Here is a 19,527-nt window from a genome sequence, read left to right as displayed (position 1 = left end):
TGCTGATTGCTGCAGTTTCACCTATTATCTAGTCTAGTTATTACCAACCCAAGATTGAGCTCTGCAGGGCCATTTACATTTTACATTTTAGTCATTTAGCAGACACTCTTATCCAGAGCGACTTACAGTAGTGAACGCATACATTTCATACAATTTCATACATTTTTTTATTCTTTTTCCTGTGCTGGCCCCCCGTGGGAAACGAACCCACAACCCTGGTGTTGCAAACACCATGCTCTACCAACTGAGCTACAGGGAAGGCTGTAGCTCTGTATTTGTATTGAAACCATGGTTGATCAGATATCATTGGCACGTCATGGATACATTTTGCAGTCTCAACTTTGCGATTGATTTAGCCAATTATGGTGACGTCATCCCATAGCTCCGTTTTTTTGACGCTTCCCCTTTAAATATCTGGAGTCGCCATAGTTACACATTCAGGAAATGGCCAATTCATTGGCAGCATGCCCACTGCTAGGCCCTCGGCGATGTCAAGAACTGTTTTTACAGTGATTTCGCCGTCTGTAACCAAGGGGAAAACAGTGCACACACAACACAGTAAGCTAGGACATCGACATCTAGCAACTTTTGCTGTTCTATATTGACATCCGAGGGGAAGGAAAACGGTCCAACTGGTTGCTAGCTTAGTGGTTAGCTAGCTACCGCTAACTCCACAATCAGCGGTGAGTAGCTAACGTTAGCTCGCTGGCTAGCGTATGTAGCAAATGTTAGCTGGCTTGTCAGCTTTCTTTACAGTCGCCTTTTTCCTCCCAACCTGTCCCACCCAATAACTATTTATTTGATTGAGCTCAATTCAGTGATCATTGTAATCTGAGTGTTATAAAACTGTCTTCTAGCTTTGCTGCAGCCACACAGACGGGGCTAGTTCGCTGTCCAAGGTGCTGAAGTTGATCATATTTGCGTTGCAGCCATAAACCAAGGTTAGTGTTGAATGATTTTCATAAAGCCATCAAAATGTAAATATCAGTTGAGTTTGGTGATGTTTGAAAAAATGGTGTTAGATTTTATTAGGATCCCCATTAGCCGACGCCAATGGCACAGCTAGTCTTACCAGGGTCTGACAACATAAAATACATAAAGACTGTACAATTTACATATATTAAGAAGATTAAGTTACACGTACATGACAGTACATACATACAACAAGTAGGTCACATGGGGGGGGGGGAGGCATTGTGCCGTGATATATTATGTTATATTTGAAACCAGGTTTGCTGTTCACTTTGACTATATGAGAGGGGAGTTTCATGCCATCATGTACATGAACTAGATATTATTCTGGTCCCGGGGGCTGTGAAAAGACCCCTGGTGGCATGTCTTGGGGGGGGGGGGGGGGTCAGTCTTTCCTCAACTCAAAAGAGACTGGAATGCATGGTATTAATATTAGCGCTCTGATTACAATGCTTGACTACGTCCTTCTTTGCAGCACTTAACTATATGACACCTCTCCCCATCTTTACAACCATTGAATCTATATGTTTTGACCATGACAGTTTACAATCTAAGGTAACGCCAAGTAATTTAGTCTCCTCAACTTGTTCAACAGCCACACCATTCATTACCAGATTCAGCTGAGGTCTAGAACTTAGGGAATGATTTGTACCAGATACAATGCTCTTAGTTTTAGAGATGTTCAGGACCAGTTTATTACTGGCCATCTATTCTAAAACTGATTGCAACTGTTTATTTAGGGTTGCAGTGACTTCACTAGCTGTGATTGCTGATGGGTATAGGGTTGAATCATTAACATAAATAGACACGCATACTTTATTTAATGCCAGTGGCAGGTCATTGGTAAAAATAGAAAGGAGTAGAGGGCCGAGAGAGCTGCCTTGCGGTACACCACACTTTACATGTTTAGCTTCCATTAAAGAAAACCCTCTGTGTTCTATTAGATAGATAGCTCTGAATCCACGATATGGCAGAGGTTGAAAAGCCGTAACACATGAGTTTTCTCAATAACAAGTTATGGTCAATAATATCAATGTCACGTCCTGACCAGTAAAGGGGTTATTTGTCATTGTAGTTTGGTCAGGACGTGGCAGGGGGGTGTTTGTTTTATGTGGTTCGGGGTTTGTTGGTATATGTGTTTATGTAGAGGGGTGTTAATTTAGAGTATTCCGAGTTTTTTTGGTTATGTTCTATGTTTTGTATTTCTATGCTCTGTCTATGTTGTGTATTTCTTTGTGTTGGCCTAGTATGGCTCTCAATCAGGAACAGCTGTACATCGTTGTTGCTGATTGGGAGTCATACTTAGGTAGCCCTGTTTTCACCTGTCCTTGGTGGGAAGTTGTTTTTGCACTGCTGTGTTTAGCCTATAATACTGTGCGTTCGTTCATTTTCTTGTTTTGTTTCGTTAAGTGTTCTAATAAAAGTTAATATGAGCACTCAACCCGCTCCACTATATATGACGACCCTTACAATCAAACTCTGCACTGAAATCTAACAGGACAGCTCCCACGACCATCTTATTATCAATTTCTTTCAACCAATCATCAGTCATTTGTGTCAGTGCTGTACATGTTGAGTGCCCTTCTCTATGAGCAAGCTGAAAGTCTGTTGTTAATTTGTTTATAGAAAAATAGCATTGTATTTGGTCAAACACCATTTTTTTCCAACAGTTTGCTAAGAGCTGGCAGCAAGCTGATAGGTCTGCTGTTAGAACCAGTAAAGGCCACTTTACCACTCTTTGGTAGCGGAATGACTTTGGCTTCTCTCCAGGTCTGAGGACAAAGACTTTCCTCTAGGCTCAGATTAAAGATATGACAGATTGGAGTGGTTATAGAGTCAGCTACCCTCCTCAGTAGCTTTCCATCTAAGTTGTCAATGCCAGGAGGTTTGTCTTTATTGATCAATAACAATCATTTTTCCACCTCTCCCACACTAACAAAAAATGCTTTTCTTTCATTACTTATTTCGCTATGCATGAATACGACGGCTTAATGTTCGTTGTTGGCATTTCCTGCCTACGTTTGCCCACTTTGCCAGTGAAGTAATCATAAAAATGATTGGCAACATGAAATGTTTTTGTGATGAATAAGCCAACTGATTTGATGAAAGATGGATTTGAATTTGTTTTTCTGCCCAATAATTTCAGTTAAAGTACTCCAAAGTTTTTTTTCCATCATTCTTTATGTCATTGATCTTGGCTTCATGATACAGTTTCTTCTTCTTTTTGTTGAGTTTAGCCACATTCATTTCTCAATTTGCAGTAAGTCAGCCAGTCAGATGTGCAGCCAGACTTATTAGCCCCTCCCTTTTCCCCCATCTATTTCAACCATACAGTTTTTCAATTCCTCATCAATCCATGGAGCCTTAACAGTTCTAACAGTCAGTTTCTTAACAGGTGTATGTTTGGCAATACTTGGAAGAAGCAATTCAATATATTAATAATGTGCAGGGTCTGGATGCTCCTCATTGATCACATCAGACCAACAAGCATTTTTAACATCATCTACATAAGAGTCATTTCAAGACCTCTTATACACTATTTTAGGCCATGCTTTTGGAACATTGTCTCTCCTAGATATAGCCACTATATTATGATCACTGCATCCAATGGGTAAAGATACATCTTAAGAACAAAGCTGTAAACATGTGATCAATACATGTAGATGATCTTGTTCCTGTAGTGTTTGTAAACACCCTGGTAGGTTGATTAATGACCTGAACCAGATTACAGGTACTGGTTACAGTGAGAAGCTTCCTCTTGAGTAGACAGCTTGATGAAAACAAGTCAATATTCAGGTCCCCCAAGAAAGTAGACCTCTCTGTTTACATCACATACACTATCAAGCATTTCACACATATTATGTATATACTCACTGTTAGCACTTGGTGGCCCATAGCAACACCCCAAAATAAAAGGCTTTAGATGAGGCCGGTGATCCTGCAACCACAACACTTCAATAACACTTGACATAAGATCTTTAAGCATTACAGGGATATGGCTCTGAATATATACAGCAACACCTCCCCCATAAGCATTCCTGTCTCTTCTATAGATGTTATATCCTTGTATTGGTACTGCTGTATCATCTAATGAATTATCGAAGTGAGTCTCAGAAATGGTTAATATATTATCTGAGATTTCATGAAGCCTTTTTCTAAAGCTACATATACAGAGTGGACAAAACAATAGGAACACCTGCTCTTTCCATGACACAGACTGACCAGGTGAATCCAGGTGAAAGCTGTGATCCCTTATTGATGTCACTTGTTAAATCCACTTAAATCAGTGTAGATGAAGGGGAGGAGACGGGTTAAAGAAGGATTTTTAAGTCAATATTAGGAATGTGTTATTAGTGTTTTATAAACGTATTATTATTTAACCCTTTCCTGGGTAGTATATCAGAGATAGATATAATATGGAAAAGTACAAAAAAAGAAAGTGTTTGTGTGTGTGTGTGTGTGTGTGTGTGCGCGCCGCGGGGTTGAAGCTACGAACCCATAGGCTATGCCCTCTCATCCCCTTCAGGCTGTTAGGAGGGAGGGTGGACAATGAGTCTGTCAAAGCGGATATAAGCATGATTCTCCTGCGGAATCATCACATGAAATGTCCTGATTTATCTGTATTTAATTATTTATTTTTTTTTTACATTTATACAAATATAAACAGATCTGGTTTCCCAAAATAATTTTAAGGCTAAGTTCATCCTTAGAACCTTCGTAGGAGCATCGTTAAATCTCAGAGTTGTTTCCCAAAACCATCGTTATTAACTTTGCACTTGAAAACTGTCGTAATCTAACTCCTGCCCTCAGACCACTGGTAATCTAACGCCTCAGAACGCTGGTAATCTAACACCTCAGACCACTGGTAATCTTACGCCTGCCCTCAGACCACTGGTAATCTAACACCTCAGACCACTGGTAATCTAACGCCTGCCTCAGACCACTGGTAATCTAACACCTCAGACCACTGGTAATCTAACACCTGCCCTCAGACCACTGGTAATCTAACGCCTGGCCTCAGACCACTGGTAATCTAACACCTCAGACCACTGGTAATCTAACACCTGCCCTCAGACCACTGGTAATCTAACGCCTGGCCTCAGACCACTGGTAATCTAACGCCTGCCTCAGACCACTGGTAATCTAACGCCTGCCCTCAGACCACTGGTAATCTAACGCCTGCCCTCAGAACACTGGTAATCTAACGCCTGCCTCAGACCACTGGTAATCTAACGCCTGCCTCAGACCACTGGTAATCTAACGCCTGGCCTCAGACCACTGGTAATCTAACGCCTCAGACCACTGGTAATCTAACACCTGCCCTCAGACCACTGGTAATCTAACGCCTGCCTCAGACCACTGGTAATCTAACGCCTGCCTCAGACCACTGGTAATCTAACACCTCAGACCACTGGTAATCTAACGCCTGCCTCAGATCACTGGTAATCTAGCGCCTGGCCTCAGACCACTGGTAATCTAACGCCTGGCCTCAGACCACTGGTAATCTAACGCCTGCCTCAGACCACTGGTAATCTAACACCTCAGACCACTGGTAATCTAATGCCTCAGACCACTGGTAATCTAACGCCTCAGACCACTGGTAATCTAACACCTGCCTCAGACCACTGGTAATCTAACGCCTGCCTCAAACGACTGGTAATCTAACGCCTCAGACGACTGGTAATCTAACACCTCAGACCACTGGTAATCTAACGCCTCAGACCACTGGTAATCTAACGCCTCAGACCACTGGTAATCTAACACCTCAGACCACTGGTAATCTAACACCTGCCCTCAGACAACTGGTAATCTAACGCCTGCCTCAGACGACTGGTAATCTAACGCCTCAGACGACTGGTAATCTAACGCCTGCCTCAGACCACTGGTAATCTAACGCCTCAGACCACTGGTAATCTAACACCTCAGACCACTGGTAATCTAACGCCTCAGACCACTGGTAATCTAACGCCTGCCTGAGACCACTGGTAATCTAACGCCTGCCTCAGACCACTGGTAATCTAACACCTCAGACCACTGTTAATCTAACTCCTGCCCTCAGACCACCGGTAATCTAACGCCTGCCTCAGACCACTGGTAATCTAACGCCTGCCCTCAGACCACTGGTAATCTAACGCCTGCCCTCAGACCACTGGTAATCTAACGCCTCAGACCACTGGTAATCTAACGCCTCAGACCACTGGTAATCTAACGCCTCAGACCACTGGTAATCTAACGCCTTAGACCACTGGTAATCTAACACCTGCCTCAGACCACTGGTAATCTAACGCTTGCCTCAGACCACTGGTAATCTAACGCCTGCCTCAGACCACTGGTAATCTAACGCCTGCCTCAGACCACTGGTAATCTAACGCCTCAGACCACTGGTAATCTAACGCCTGCCCTCAGACCACTGGTAATCTAACACCTGCCCTCAGACCACTGGTAATCTAAAGCCTCAGACCACTGGTAATATAACTCCTGCATCAGAACACTGGTAATCTAACGCCTGCCTCAGACAACTGGTAATCTAACGCCTGCCTCAGACCACTGGTAATCTAACACCTTCCCTCAGACCACTGGTAATCTAACGCCTGCCTCAGACCACTTGTAATCTAACGCCTGGCCTCAGACCACTGGTAATCTAACGCCTGCCTCAGACCACTGGTAATCTAACGCCTGCCTCAGACCACTGGTAATCTAACGCCTGCCCTCAGACCACTGGTAATCTAACGCCTGCCCTCAGACCACTGGTAATCTAACGCCTCAGACCACTGGTAATCTAACACCTCAGTCCACTGGTAATCTAACGCCTGCCCTCAGACCACTGGTAATCTAACGCCTGCCCTCAGACCACTGGTAATCTAACGCCTGCCCTCAGACCACTGGTAATCTAACGCCTGCCTCAGACCACTGGTAATCTAACGCCTGCCTCAGACCACTGGTAATCTAACGCCTGCCCTCAGACCACTGGTAATCTAACACCTGTCTCAGACCACTGGTAATCTAACACCTGCCTCAAACCACTGGTAATCTAACACCTGCCCTCAGACCACTGGTAATCTAACGCCTGCCTCAGACCACTGGTAATCCAACACCTCAGACCACTGGTAATCTAACGCCTGCCTCAGACCACTGGTAATCTAACGCCTGCCTCAGACCACTGGTAATCTAACGCCTGCCTCAGACCACTGGTAATCTAACGCCTGCCTCAGACCACTGGTAATCTAACGCCTCAGACCACTGATAATCTAACGTCTGCCCTCAGACCACTGGTAATCTAACGCCTGGCCTCAGTCCACTGGTAATCGAATGCCTGCCTCAGAACACTGGTAATCTAACGCCTCAGACCACTGGTAATCTAACACCTGCCTCAGACCACTGGTAATCTAACACCTCAGACCACTGGTAATCTAACGCCTCAGACCACTGGTAATCTAACGCCTCAGACCACTGGTAATCTAACGCCTCAGACCACTGGTAATCTAACGCCTCAGACCACTGGTAATCTAACGCCTCAGACCACTGGTAATCTAACGCCTGCCTCAGACCACTGGTAATCTAACGCCTCAGACCACTGGTAATCTAACACCTGCCTCAGACCACTGGTAATCTAACACCTCAGACTACTGGTAATCTAACGCCTCAGACCACTGGTAATCTAACGCCTAAGACCACTGTTAATCTAACGCCTGCCTCAGACCACTGGTAATCTAACGCCTGCCCTCAGACCACTGGTAATCTAACGTCTGCCTCAGACCACTGGTAATCTAACGCCTCAGACCAATGGTAATGTAACGCCTCAGACCACTGGTAATCTAACACCTCAGACCACTGGTAATCTAACGCCTGCCCTCAGACCACTGGTAATCTAACGCCTCAGACCACTGGTAATCTAACGCCTGCTCTCAGACCACTGGTAATCTAACACCTCAGACCACTGGTAATCTAACGCCTGCCTCAGACCACTGGTAATCTGACGCCTCAGACCACTGGTAATCTAACACCTGCCCTCAGACCACTGGTAATCTAACACCTGCCCTCAGACCACTGGTAATCTAACACCTCAGACCACTGGTAATCTAACGCCTGCCCTCAGACCACTGGTAATCTAAGGTCTGCCTCAGACCACTGGTAATCTAACGCCTGCCTCAGACCACTGGTAATCTAACACCTGCCTCAGACCACTGGTAATCTAACGCCTGCCTCAGACCACTGGTAATCTAACTCCTGCCCTCAGCCCACTGGTAATCTAACGCCTGCCTCATACCACTGGTAATCTAACGCTTGCCTCAGACCACTGGTAATCTAACGCCTGCCTCAGACCACTGGTAATCTAACGCCTCAGACCACTGGTAATCTAACGCCTGCCCTCAGACCACTGGTAATCTAAGGTCTGCCTCAGACCACTGGTAATCTAACGCCTGCCTCAGACCACTGGTAATCTAACGCCTGCCTCAGACCACTGGTAATCTAACACCTCAGACCACTGGTAATCTAACTCCTGCCCTCAGACCACCGGTAATCTAACGCCTGCCTCAGACCACTGGTAATCTAACGCCTGCCCTCAGACCACTGGTAATCTAACGCCTGCCCTCAGACCACTGGTAATCTAACGCCTGCCTCAGACCACTGCTAATCTAACGCCTCAGACCACTGGTAATCTAACGCCTCAGACCACTGGTAATCTAACGCCTTAGACCACTGGTAATCTAACACCTGCCTCAGACCACTGGTAATCTAACGCTTGCCTCAGACAACTGGTAATCTAACGCCTCAGACCACTGGTAATCTAACACCTGCCTCAGACCACTGCTAATCTAACGCCTCAGACCACTGGTAATCTAACGCCTCAGACCACTGGTAATCTAACGCCTTAGACCACTGGTAATCTAACACCTGCCTCAGACCACTGGTAATCTAACGCTTGCCTCAGACAACTGGTAATCTAACGCCTCAGACCACTGGTAATCTAACACCTGCCTCAGACCACTGGTAATCTAACACCTGCCTCAGACCACTGGTAATCTAACGCCTGCCTCAGACCACTGGTAATCTAACGCCTGCCTCAGACCACTGGTAATGTAACGCCTCAGACCACTGGTAATCTAACGCCTCAGACCACTGGTAATATAACTCCTGCATCAGAACACTGGTAATCTAACGCCTGCCTCAGACAACTGGTAATGTAACGCCTGCCCTCAGACCACTGGTAATCTAACGCCTGCCTCAGACCACTGGTAATCTAACGCCTGCCTCAGACCACTGGTAATCTAACACCTGCCCTCAGACCACTGGTAATCTAACGCCTGCCTCAGACCACTGGTAATCTAACGCCTGGCCTCAGACCACTGGTAATCTAACGCCTGCCTCAGACCACTGGTAATCTAACGCCTGCCCTCAGACCACTGGTAATCTAACGCCTGCCCTCAGACCACTGGTAATCTAACGCCTGCCTCAGACCACTGGTAATCTAACGCCTGCCCTCAGACCACTGGTAATCTAACACCTGTCTCAGACCACTGGTAATCTAACACCTGCCTCAAACCACTGGTAATCTAACGCCTGCCCTCAGACCACTGGTAATCTAACGCCTGCCTCAGACCACTGGTAATCCAACACCTCAGACCACTGGTAATCTAACGCCTGCCTCAGACAACTGGTAATCTAACGCCTGCCCTCAGACCACTGGTAATCTAACGCCTGCCTCAGACCACTGGTAATCTAACGCCTGCCTCTGACCACTGGTAATCTAACGCCTGCCTCAGACCACTGGTAATCTAACACCTGCCTCAGACCACTGGTAATCTAACGCCTCAGACCACTGATAATCTTAACACCTGCCTCAGACCACTGGTAATTTTAACACCTGCCTCAGACCACTGGTAATCTAACGCCTGCCTCAGACCACTGGTAATCTAACGCCTCAGACCACTGATAATCTAACGCCTGCCCTCAGACCACTGGTAATCTAACGCCTGCCTCAGACCACTGGTAATCTAACGCCTGCCCTCAGACCACTGGTAATCTAACGCCTCAGACCACTGGTAATCTAATGCCTGCCCTCAGACCACTGGTAATCTAACGCCTCAGACCACTGGTAATCTAACGCCTCAGACCACTGGTAATCTAACGCCTGCCTCAGACCACTGGTAATCTAACGCCTGCCTCAGACCTCAGACCACTGGTAATCTAACGTCTGCCTCAGACCACTGGTAATCTAACGCCTCAGACCAATGGTAATCTAACGCCTCAGACCACTGGTAATCTAACACCTCAGACCACTGGTAATCTAACACCTGCCCTCAGACCACTGGTAATCTAACGCCTCAGACCACTGGTAATCTAACACCTGCTCTCAGACCACTGGTAATCTAACACCTCAGACCACTGGTAATCTAACGCCTGCCTCAGACCACTTGTAATCTAACGCCTCAGACCACTGGTAATCTAACACCTGCCCTCAGACCACTGGTAATCTAACACCTCAGACCACTGGTAATCTAACGTCTGCCCTCAGACCACTGGTAATCTAAGGTCTGCCTCAGACCACTGGTAATCTAACGCCTGCCTCAGACCACTGGTAATCTAACGCCTGCCTCAGACCACTGGTAATCTAACGCCTGCCTCAGACCACTGGTAATCTAACTCCTGCCCTCAGCCCACTGGTAATCTAACGCCTCAGACCACTGGTAATCTAACGCCTGCCTCAGACCACTGGTAATCTAACGCTTGCCTCAGACCACTGGTAATCTAACGCCTGCCTCAGACCACTGGTAATCTAACGCCTCAGACCACTGGTAATCTAACGCCTGCCCTCAGACCACTGGTAATCTAACGCTTGCCTCAGACCACTGGTAATCTAACGCCTGCCTCAGACCACTGGTAATCTAACGCCTCAGACCACTGGTAATCTAACGCCTGCCCTCAGACCACTGGTAATCTAAGGTCTGCCTCAGACCACTGGTAATCTAAGGTCTGCCTCAGACCACTGGTAATCTAACTCCTGCCTCAGACCACTGGTAATCTAACACCTGCCTCAGACCACTTTCAGAACAGCTAACTGCGTTGTTAGATGCTTTTATACACAGGAGATCTCCGTTAAATATAAAATCAGTTGGTTTATCCATCTCTTTGTGATCGCCAATAACTTCAGAACAAAGTTGACTACAAATAAAAAGTTGCCAATATCTTTGCAATTGATCGAAACATGTGACGTATGAAAAGATGCTTCAAATGAGATGACTGCCTTACAATAGTAAGCGGTAGCCTAGGCTATAGGCCTATTTCAAACATATTTAAATAGCCTACATTTCATGTTCAACCAACTTAGTTCCATTTTGATCCTTGTAGGCTACTGTCTGTAATTTGTCTCTATATATTTCATGATGTGTAGCCTAACATCCGTACAATGATTTGCCAAATTGGTGATTTAGTGGATTTTTATAGTGAAAGACACCTCAATATTTGCAGCCGTAGGTGGTAAATACAGTAAGTCCAAAAGTATTGGGACAATGACACATTTTGTGTTGTTTTGGTTCTGTAGTCCAGCACTTTGGATTTAAAATGATACTATGATGTTAACGTGCAGACAGTCAGCTTTAATTTGAGGGTATTTTCATCCATGTCGTGCAACCCGTTTAGAAATTACAACACTTTTTGTACATAGTCCCCCCATTTAAGGCCGTTTTAGAGGACCAAAAGTATTGGGACAAATTCACTTATGTGTATTGAAGTAGTGAAAAGTATTTGGTCCCATATTCCTAGCATGCAATGGTTACATCAAGCTTGAGCAAACTTGTTGGATGCATTTGCTGTTTGTTTTGGTAGTGTTTCAGATTATTTTGTGCACAACAGTAATGAATGGTAAATTATGTATTGTATCATTTTGGAGTCATTGTTACTGTAAATAAGAATAGAATATGTTTATATAAACTTCTACATTAATGTGGATGCTACCATGATTACAGATAATGTGAATGATGTGAAATGATAATGAGTGAGAAAGTTAGACACACAAATATGATACCCCCCAAAAATGCTAACCTCCCCTGTCCCAAACACAAAATCCTGGGGTGTATTCATTAGGAACCAAACGGAACCAAACTAGGAGGGTCCTACGTACCTGAATTTATCCAATATAAACTCTCACTTTCGTTGCAAAATGTTTTACTACAGTGTTCGACTAATGAATACACCCATGATTTCCCTGTTTTTATAGCTTGTCCTCCTCATCACATCCCTGATTTATATTGTAACGAATTCAAGGAGGCTAGCCTCGACCGGGAACCCAGGTCCAGTGACAGTCAACCCAACACCTTAGCCGTTACGCCAAGAGATCCAAACCTCTTGATGAGGTTGCTAGGTGTTGGATTAAGGTCCCTGCGGTATGCATTGTTGCTTGATTCTGCTGCTGAGTCCTTTCTCAGCAGGAGTATTAAGATGAGTGTCAACACTGTTCTCTGTACTAATCACATCCTTGATCTTTCAACAGGAGTAGCTAATAATATGAGCGTCAACACCGTCCCCTGCACCGTGAAGCCTACTGTCACCTTGCAGATTGGAGATGCTGAGACTGATTCATCTCGTCCCGGTGTCTATGTCATAGACGTTACACTTCCTATAGGACAGACTGTCAACGTGAGTCAATAAAACCTGACGGTCATTTTACTATTTCTTATTTTTTTTATACACTGTGTTTTCCTCCACACACTTGGTCAAATGACAGGTAGGCTATGTGAAGTAGGCGATTTTCTTTCAAAGTGAGTCACTTCGAAATCTTCTCTGAAGCTCAAAGTGGGTTCCTTCGAGGCCGGGCTTTTCTACAACTTTCAAGCTAGACATCATTGCAATTCAACCATTGTCCACATGCAGTAACATGCAGTACCAGTCAAGAGTTTGGACACCAACTCATTCCAGGCTTTCTCCATATTTTTACTATTTTCTACATTGTAGATTAAAACTGTGACATGAAAACAATGAAATAACACATATGGAATCATGTAGTAACCAAAAAAGTGTTAAACAAAACAAAATATATTTACATCTGAGATTCTTCAAAGTAGCCACCCTTTGCCTTGATTACAACTTTGCACACTCTTAGCATTCTCTCAACCAGCTTTATGAGGTAGTCACCTGGAATGCATTTCAATTAACAGGTGTGCCTTACTAAAAGTTAATTTGTGGAATTTATTTCCTTAATATTTTTGAGCCAATCAGTTGTGTTGTGTCAAGATAGGGCTATCTTCTGTAAACCACCTATTTGGTAAAATACCAAGTCCATATTATGGCAAGAACAGCTTCAAATAAGCAAAGAGAAACAACAATCCATCATTACTTTAATACATGATGTTCAGTCAATCTGGAGAATTTCATGAACTTTAAAAGTGTCTTCAAGTGCAGTCACAAAAACCATCAAGCGCTATGATGAAACTGTCTCTCATGAGGACTGCCACAGGAAAGGAAGACCCAGAGTTACCTCTGCTGCAGAGGATAAGTTCATTAGAGTTACCAGCCTCAGAAGAAATTGCCCAAATAACTGCTTCACAGAGTTCGGGTAACACATCTCAACATCAACTGTTCAGAGGAGACTGTGTGAATCAGGCCTTCATGGTTGAATTGCTGCAAAGAAACCTCTACTAAAGGACACCAATAAGAAGATTAGACTAGCTTGGGCCAAGAAACACGAGCAATGGACATTAGACCGGTGGAAATCTGTTCTTTGGTCTGATGAGTCCAAATTTGACATGTATTTAAAATTCAAGGCACACTTAACCAGCATGGCTACCACAGTATTCTGCAGCGATACGCCATCCCATCTGATTTGCGCTTAGTGGGACTATCATTTGTTTTTCAACAGGACAATGACCCAACACACCACCAGGCTGTGTAAGGGCAGTTTGATCAAGAAGGAGAGTGATGGAGTGCTGCATCAGATGACCTGGCCTCCACAATCACCCGACCTCAACCCAATTGAGATGTTTTGGGATAAGTTGGACCGCAGAGTGAAGGAAAAGCAGCCAACAAGTGCTCAGCATATGTGGGAACTCCTTCAAGACTGTTGGAAAAGCATTCCAGGTGAAGCTGGTTGAGTGAATACCAAGAGTGTGCAAAGCTGTCATCAAGGCAAAGGGTGGCTGATTCCATATGTGTTATTTCATAGTTGTGATGTCTTCAATATTATTCTACAATGTAGAAAATAGTAAAAAAAATAAGAAAAACCCTTGAATGAGTGTGTCCAAACTTTTTTTGTGGTACTGTACATATAATCTGTGTCTTATCACTCCTAGATCCAGGAGATCTCCTTTAAGAACTACTACACAGCATACGTGTCTGTGCGTCTACTGAGGAGAGATGGGGAGGGGGCCGCTAAATGGGCTACATGTCTGAGGAACCACTGTCTGATGCCCAGCCCACATACTGAAGAGGGTTCACAAGACTACTGCTCTGTCTTCCGACAACAGGTTAGGGGAGGGAGGGAGGAGAGAGAGAGAGAGGTGGGTGTTAAAGGTCATATAAGATGGAAAGAGGAAGGGTGAAGAACTATAGCAGAACAGGTCAAGACATTAGGAGGTATATTCTGATGATGGCTTAATTTGTACTTTACATCTGGCTAAAATATTCATCACCAAATGCTCCTGACCCATTTCATATGGAATCTTAAGAAACCTTGATGTGATGTGAGTAACACAAAGCCAATGCATTCACATTCTGTAAATGTATCTTGCTTTTAAAATAAAGCATCACAGCTCAGGTTTGCTTAGTTTTTGGTAAGCTGATCTTGGAGGTAAGCCAAATTATAGTTTGGCTTACTTCAAGTAGAAATTAAGCTAATTTACATAATTTGTGGAAGTCATATTTCCTGATTGGTTCAATATGGGTGTTAGATGTGGAAGTCAAATTTCCTGATTGGTTCAGTATGTGTGTTATGGTTGTTAGATGCTGATTGAACCAGACAATGTGACTTCAGTGAGACTGATCCTTCGACAGCCTTCATCAGCCTGGCTGAATTTCAGCGTGGAGGACATCAAAATACACCCCTGTTTAAATGAAGTAAGTCACTTAAAATGTGTAGAGGGTTGTACTGTATGATCAAATAGAAAGAAACCACAATCATTGTGCCTCTGATCACCAGGCCTGCAGCATAACTGGCTAAGGTTGGGGAGGTACTGAGTAGTGGAGTTGTCAAACACTGCCAATGAAGGTATTTCCACAATTTTAAAGTGCATTCATTCACTCTTCTTCCAGGATTCAGAGTGGGACATTCCCGATTGGTTGTCAGACCTCACACAGGTGGACCAACTGTGTGATTTACAGGTAAGGCTCTTATCAACCAGTTGGTTCTCTTCAATAGAACTATCAGCCCTTATAGACTGTATTCCACCTGCCCAATTGGACTAAAGGTTTCATAATGGTGGCTTCCACACTGGAGGAGTTGGTTCTCTACAGGACATGGATGTTTGGTTGTCTGTCTTCCCAGTTGATGTTTACTATCTTCCTGAGGCATTGTTGGTGAACGGGGCTTGATTTGTTTGCATGGTATAGCAGTGTAGGAATGAGTTTATCAAAGGCAGCACTAGTGAGAGCAATCCGATGTTGGATTTTCGTCTTCAATTAGGATATTGCTAGAGAGGTGGCTACCTCGGCATGGGAAACTGGGCATTTTTAAGCATTACATTGTTGGTGAGGTTCTATGGGGGTGGCAGGTGTGCTTTGTTTTACTGGTATTGCGTGTTAGACACACCCTGCTATATGCTTCTGGGAGGGAATATGTTGATGATGGCCTGGAAGTCAGCTTCTGAGCAGTCATTGACCTGGGCATCATCTGCATACTGAAATTCTACAACAGACAGAAGTGGTTGTGGTTCTTGACTTGGCTCTGAAACGGTTGATATTGAATATGTTGCCGTCGGTCCTGTAGGTGATATGTAATTCCTCTGGGGAGTCTACTCTCTGTCAGGTGGACCCTTCCAGCCAGGAAGATGGTGAAGAGAGTTGATGCAGTGATGCAGCCTTGCTTTAATCTGGTCCTTATCTCGATTGGCTCTGTGGTTTCGCCACCAGAGAGAATGACAGCCTTCGTACCATCATGCAGGAAGCGGAGGATGTTAACACATTTTGCAGGGCAGCCATATCTCAGGAGGATTCTCCACATGGCTTCACAGTTAACAGAGTCAAAGGCCTTGGTCAGATGGAAGAATGCCATGTCAAATCAAAATGTTTTGGTCACATACACATGGTTAGCAAATGTTAAATGTGGTGAAATGCATGTGCTTCTAGTTACGACTGTGCATTAATATCAAACAAGGAATCAAACAATTCCCCAACAACTACCTAATACACACAAATCTAAACGGGTGAATGAGAATATGTATATATAAATATATGGATGAGCGATGGCCGAGCGGCATAGGCAAGGTGCAATAGATGGTATACAGTATATACATATGATATGAGTAATGTAAGATATGTAAACATTATTATTAAAGTGGCATTATTTAAAGTGACTAGTGATCCACTTATTAAAGTGGCCGGTGATTGGGTTAACAAACCTCCAGACGAGCTTCAATGCCATACAACACTCCTTCCGTGGCCTCCAACTGCTCTGAAATTTAAGTAAAACTAAATGCATGCTATTCAATCGATCACTGCCCGCACCTGCTCGCCCGTCCAGCATCACTACTCTGGACGGTTCTGACTTAGAATATGTGGACAACTACAAATACCTAGGTGTCTGGTTAGACTGTAAACTCTCCTTCCAGACTCACATTAAGCATCTCCAATCCAAAATTAAACCTAGAATCGGCTTCCTATTTCGCAACAAAGCATCCTTCACTTATGCTGCCAAACATACCCTCGTAAAACTGACCATCCTACCGATCATTGACTTTGGTGATGTCATCTATAAAATAGCCTCCAACACTCTACTCAACAAACTGGATGCAATCTATCACAGTGCCATCTGTTTTGTCACCAAAGCCCCATATACTACCCACCACTGCAACCTGTATGCTCTCGTTGGCTGGTCTCGCTTCATATTCGTCGCCAAACCCACTGGCTCCAGGTCATCTATAAGTCTTTGCTAGGTAAAGCCCCGCCTTATCTCAGCTCACTGGTCACAGTAGCAGCACCCACCCGTAGCACACGCTCCAGCAGGTATATTTCACTGGTCCCCAAAGCCAACTCCCCCTTTGGCCGTCTTTCCTTACAGTTCTCTGCTGCCAATGACTGGAACGAATTGCAAAAATCGCTGAAGCTGGAGACTCATATCTCCCTCACTAGCTTTAAGCATCAGCTGTCAGAGCAGCTTACCGATCATTGCACCTGTACACAGCCCATCTGTAAATAGCCCACCCAACTACCTCATCCCTATATTGTTATTTCTTTTTCTTTGCTCCTTTGCACCCCAGTATCTCTACTTGCACGTTCATCTTCTGCACATCTATCACTCCAGTGTTTAATTGCTAATTTGTAATTATTTTGCCACTATGGCCTATTTATTGCCTTACCTCCCTAATCTTACTACATTTGCACACACTGTATATAGACTTTTCTATTGTGTTATTGGACTGTACATTTGTTTATCCCATGTGTAACTCTGTGTTGTTTGTGTCGCACTGCTTTGCTCTATCTTGGCCAGGTCGCAGTTGTAAATGAGAACTTGTTCTCAACTGGCCAACCTGGTTAAATAAAGGTGAAATAAATAAACAAATAAATAAATTGGGTCTCAGTGTAGGCAGCAGCCTCTCTGAGTTAGTGATTGCCATAGTCTCTGCTCCTGGAACTTCTCTTGGAGTCAACGGGCTGAGAATATCAAATCTGAAGTTCCTCTGCCAGGTTGAAATTGACTGTTTTTGGCGAGGGATAGGAGTCTGTTTAGTAGGTTTCTCGCAAGTATTTATCCTGCGGTGGCAAGAAGGGGAACACGCTGTGGTTGCCACAGTCCAACTTGTCTCCTTTCTTGAAGATGGTGACGATGATGCCATCTTTCAATTCACTGGGAAGATCTTCATGACTTCATCGTTCCAAATCCTGACCATAAGGCAGTGCAGGGGATCTACTAGGCATTCTCCTCTACACACAAACACTGTCCTCTTCTGGGAGAAGTTCTCTGTCTTACTGGTCAAATACCTTTTTATAAAACACATCATAAAAGAGAATATAGAAACACAGTATTTATTATGTTGTTGTGTCTCTAGGGTCTTTCAGATCCTCAGACTAACACAGATAGCCATCTTCCTGGTCAATTACCTTTAGAAAAACACTAACCCTTTATACAACATGGCTACATAAAAGAGAAAATAATATCCGTTACAATATTCTTGTTTTGTTGTGTCTCTAGGGTCTTCCAGATCCTCAGACGGTATCTTCCAGTATTCAGCAGATGTGGGCGTTAACAGAGGTCATGCAGACCAACCAGACCACTGCTTCCATAGGCCGCTTCGATGTAAGACATGTTCGCATTGTTTATTTACACGTGGAGTCAAATGAACATCACTTTTCCTGAGGTTGTGGGAGAGAAAGATCTAGAAAGTAAAGAAGGGCCTGTATGCTTCAACACTTTTTTTATTGGTTAACAATGTTTCAATCCAAACGTATCTGCATCCTGGACCCAAGTCTTTGTCAGTTGGTATCGATTCCGTTTTGTTTTCAGCTCGTTTATGGTCAACTCATTTCATTTTCTTGTGTGTTTCTGGGCAGGTTGATGGCTGCTACGATATCAACTTGCTGTCCTTCACTTAACAAGGAATTGACTGGAGGTTAATTTTACATGGTGTTGGTAAAATGTGACGATCATCATTATCTCTTAATTGCCTGATGATGTTATATTTAAGTTTTATGAAAAGTATGTATATTTATTTGTCAAACACTGTAAACTTTAAATCTTTTATTTTTTTGTAAACACCTAGGCCACCTTTGCCACTCATGATTGTAACATTGTTTATTATACAAGTCCAATAGAAGTGACATGCATGGTGGCCTTCAGCCAGATGAGGACAGTAGTGCTTCTTGAATGAGACCAAGGAGACACTGTTAACTAACTATTTGAGGTGTGGCTATAGCATGCTGGCTGGGGTTCTGGGTGGTTTGCAGTCTCTAATTCTCTTTTTTGTATTTAAATAAAATGTTTTTTATTTTTTTAACTAGGCAAGTCAGTTATTCTTATTTACAATGACAGCCAACCCCGGCCAAACCCTAATCGGGACGACACTGGGACTCCCAATCACAGCCGGTTGTGATACAGCCAGGAATCTAACCAGGGTCTGTAGTGATCAAATCAAATCAAATGTATTTATATAGCCCTTCGTATATCAGCTGAAATCTCAAAGTGCTGTACAGAAACCCAGCCTAAAACCCCAAACAGCAAGCAATGCATGTGAAAGAGGCACGGTGGCTAGGAAAAACTCCCTAGGAAAAACTCCCTAGAAAGGCCAAAAACCTAGGAAGAAACCTAGAGAGGAACCAGGCTATGAGGGGTGGCCAGTCCTCTTCTGGCTGTGCCGGGTGGATATTATAACAGAACATGGTCAAGATGTTAAAATGTTCATAAATGACCAG

The 19,527-nt window shown here is 44.0% G+C and overlaps 1 protein-coding gene across 2 annotated transcripts; it reads left to right on the top strand.

Annotated features, from left to right (window-relative positions):
* Positions 1-434: 434 nt before the first annotated feature.
* Positions 435-19,112, top strand: nicn1 (nicolin 1). Of its 2 annotated transcripts, none has more exons than XM_029692878.1 (8): positions 435-558; positions 858-941; positions 12,464-12,609; positions 14,259-14,432; positions 14,908-15,021; positions 15,217-15,285; positions 18,311-18,415; positions 18,670-19,112. In XM_029692878.1, the coding sequence occupies exons 3-8, from the start codon at positions 12,478-12,480 to the stop codon at positions 18,709-18,711; spliced, it is 636 nt and encodes a 211-aa protein (XP_029548738.1). In that variant the 5' UTR covers positions 435-558; positions 858-941; positions 12,464-12,477; the 3' UTR covers positions 18,712-19,112. The 2 variants fall into 2 exon arrangements, with proteins under 2 accessions (XP_029548738.1, XP_029548737.1); XM_029692877.1 differs by having other exon boundaries at positions 435-683.
* The last annotated feature ends 415 nt before the right edge of the window (positions 19,113-19,527 follow it).

Source organism: Salmo trutta, chromosome 16, assembly GCF_901001165.1.
Source record: "Salmo trutta chromosome 16, fSalTru1.1, whole genome shotgun sequence".
Taxonomy (NCBI): Eukaryota; Metazoa; Chordata; class Actinopteri; order Salmoniformes; family Salmonidae; genus Salmo; species Salmo trutta.
Note: the sequence above shows the minus strand (reverse complement) of the source record. Positions and strands in the feature narration are given on the sequence as shown.

Bases quoted from the DNA above. Each gene is read 5' to 3' on its own strand.
- nicn1 (XM_029692878.1), top strand. From the start codon at position 12,478: ATGAGCGTCAACACCGTCCCCTGCACCGTGAAGCCTACTGTCACCTTG. The intron at 14,433-14,907 runs GTTAGGGGAGGG...TATGGTTGTTAG, and splicing joins GCTCTGTCTTCCGACAACAG to ATGCTGATTGAACCAGACAA. The intron at 15,286-18,310 runs GTAAGGCTCTTA...TTGTGTCTCTAG, and splicing joins ACCAACTGTGTGATTTACAG to GGTCTTCCAGATCCTCAGAC.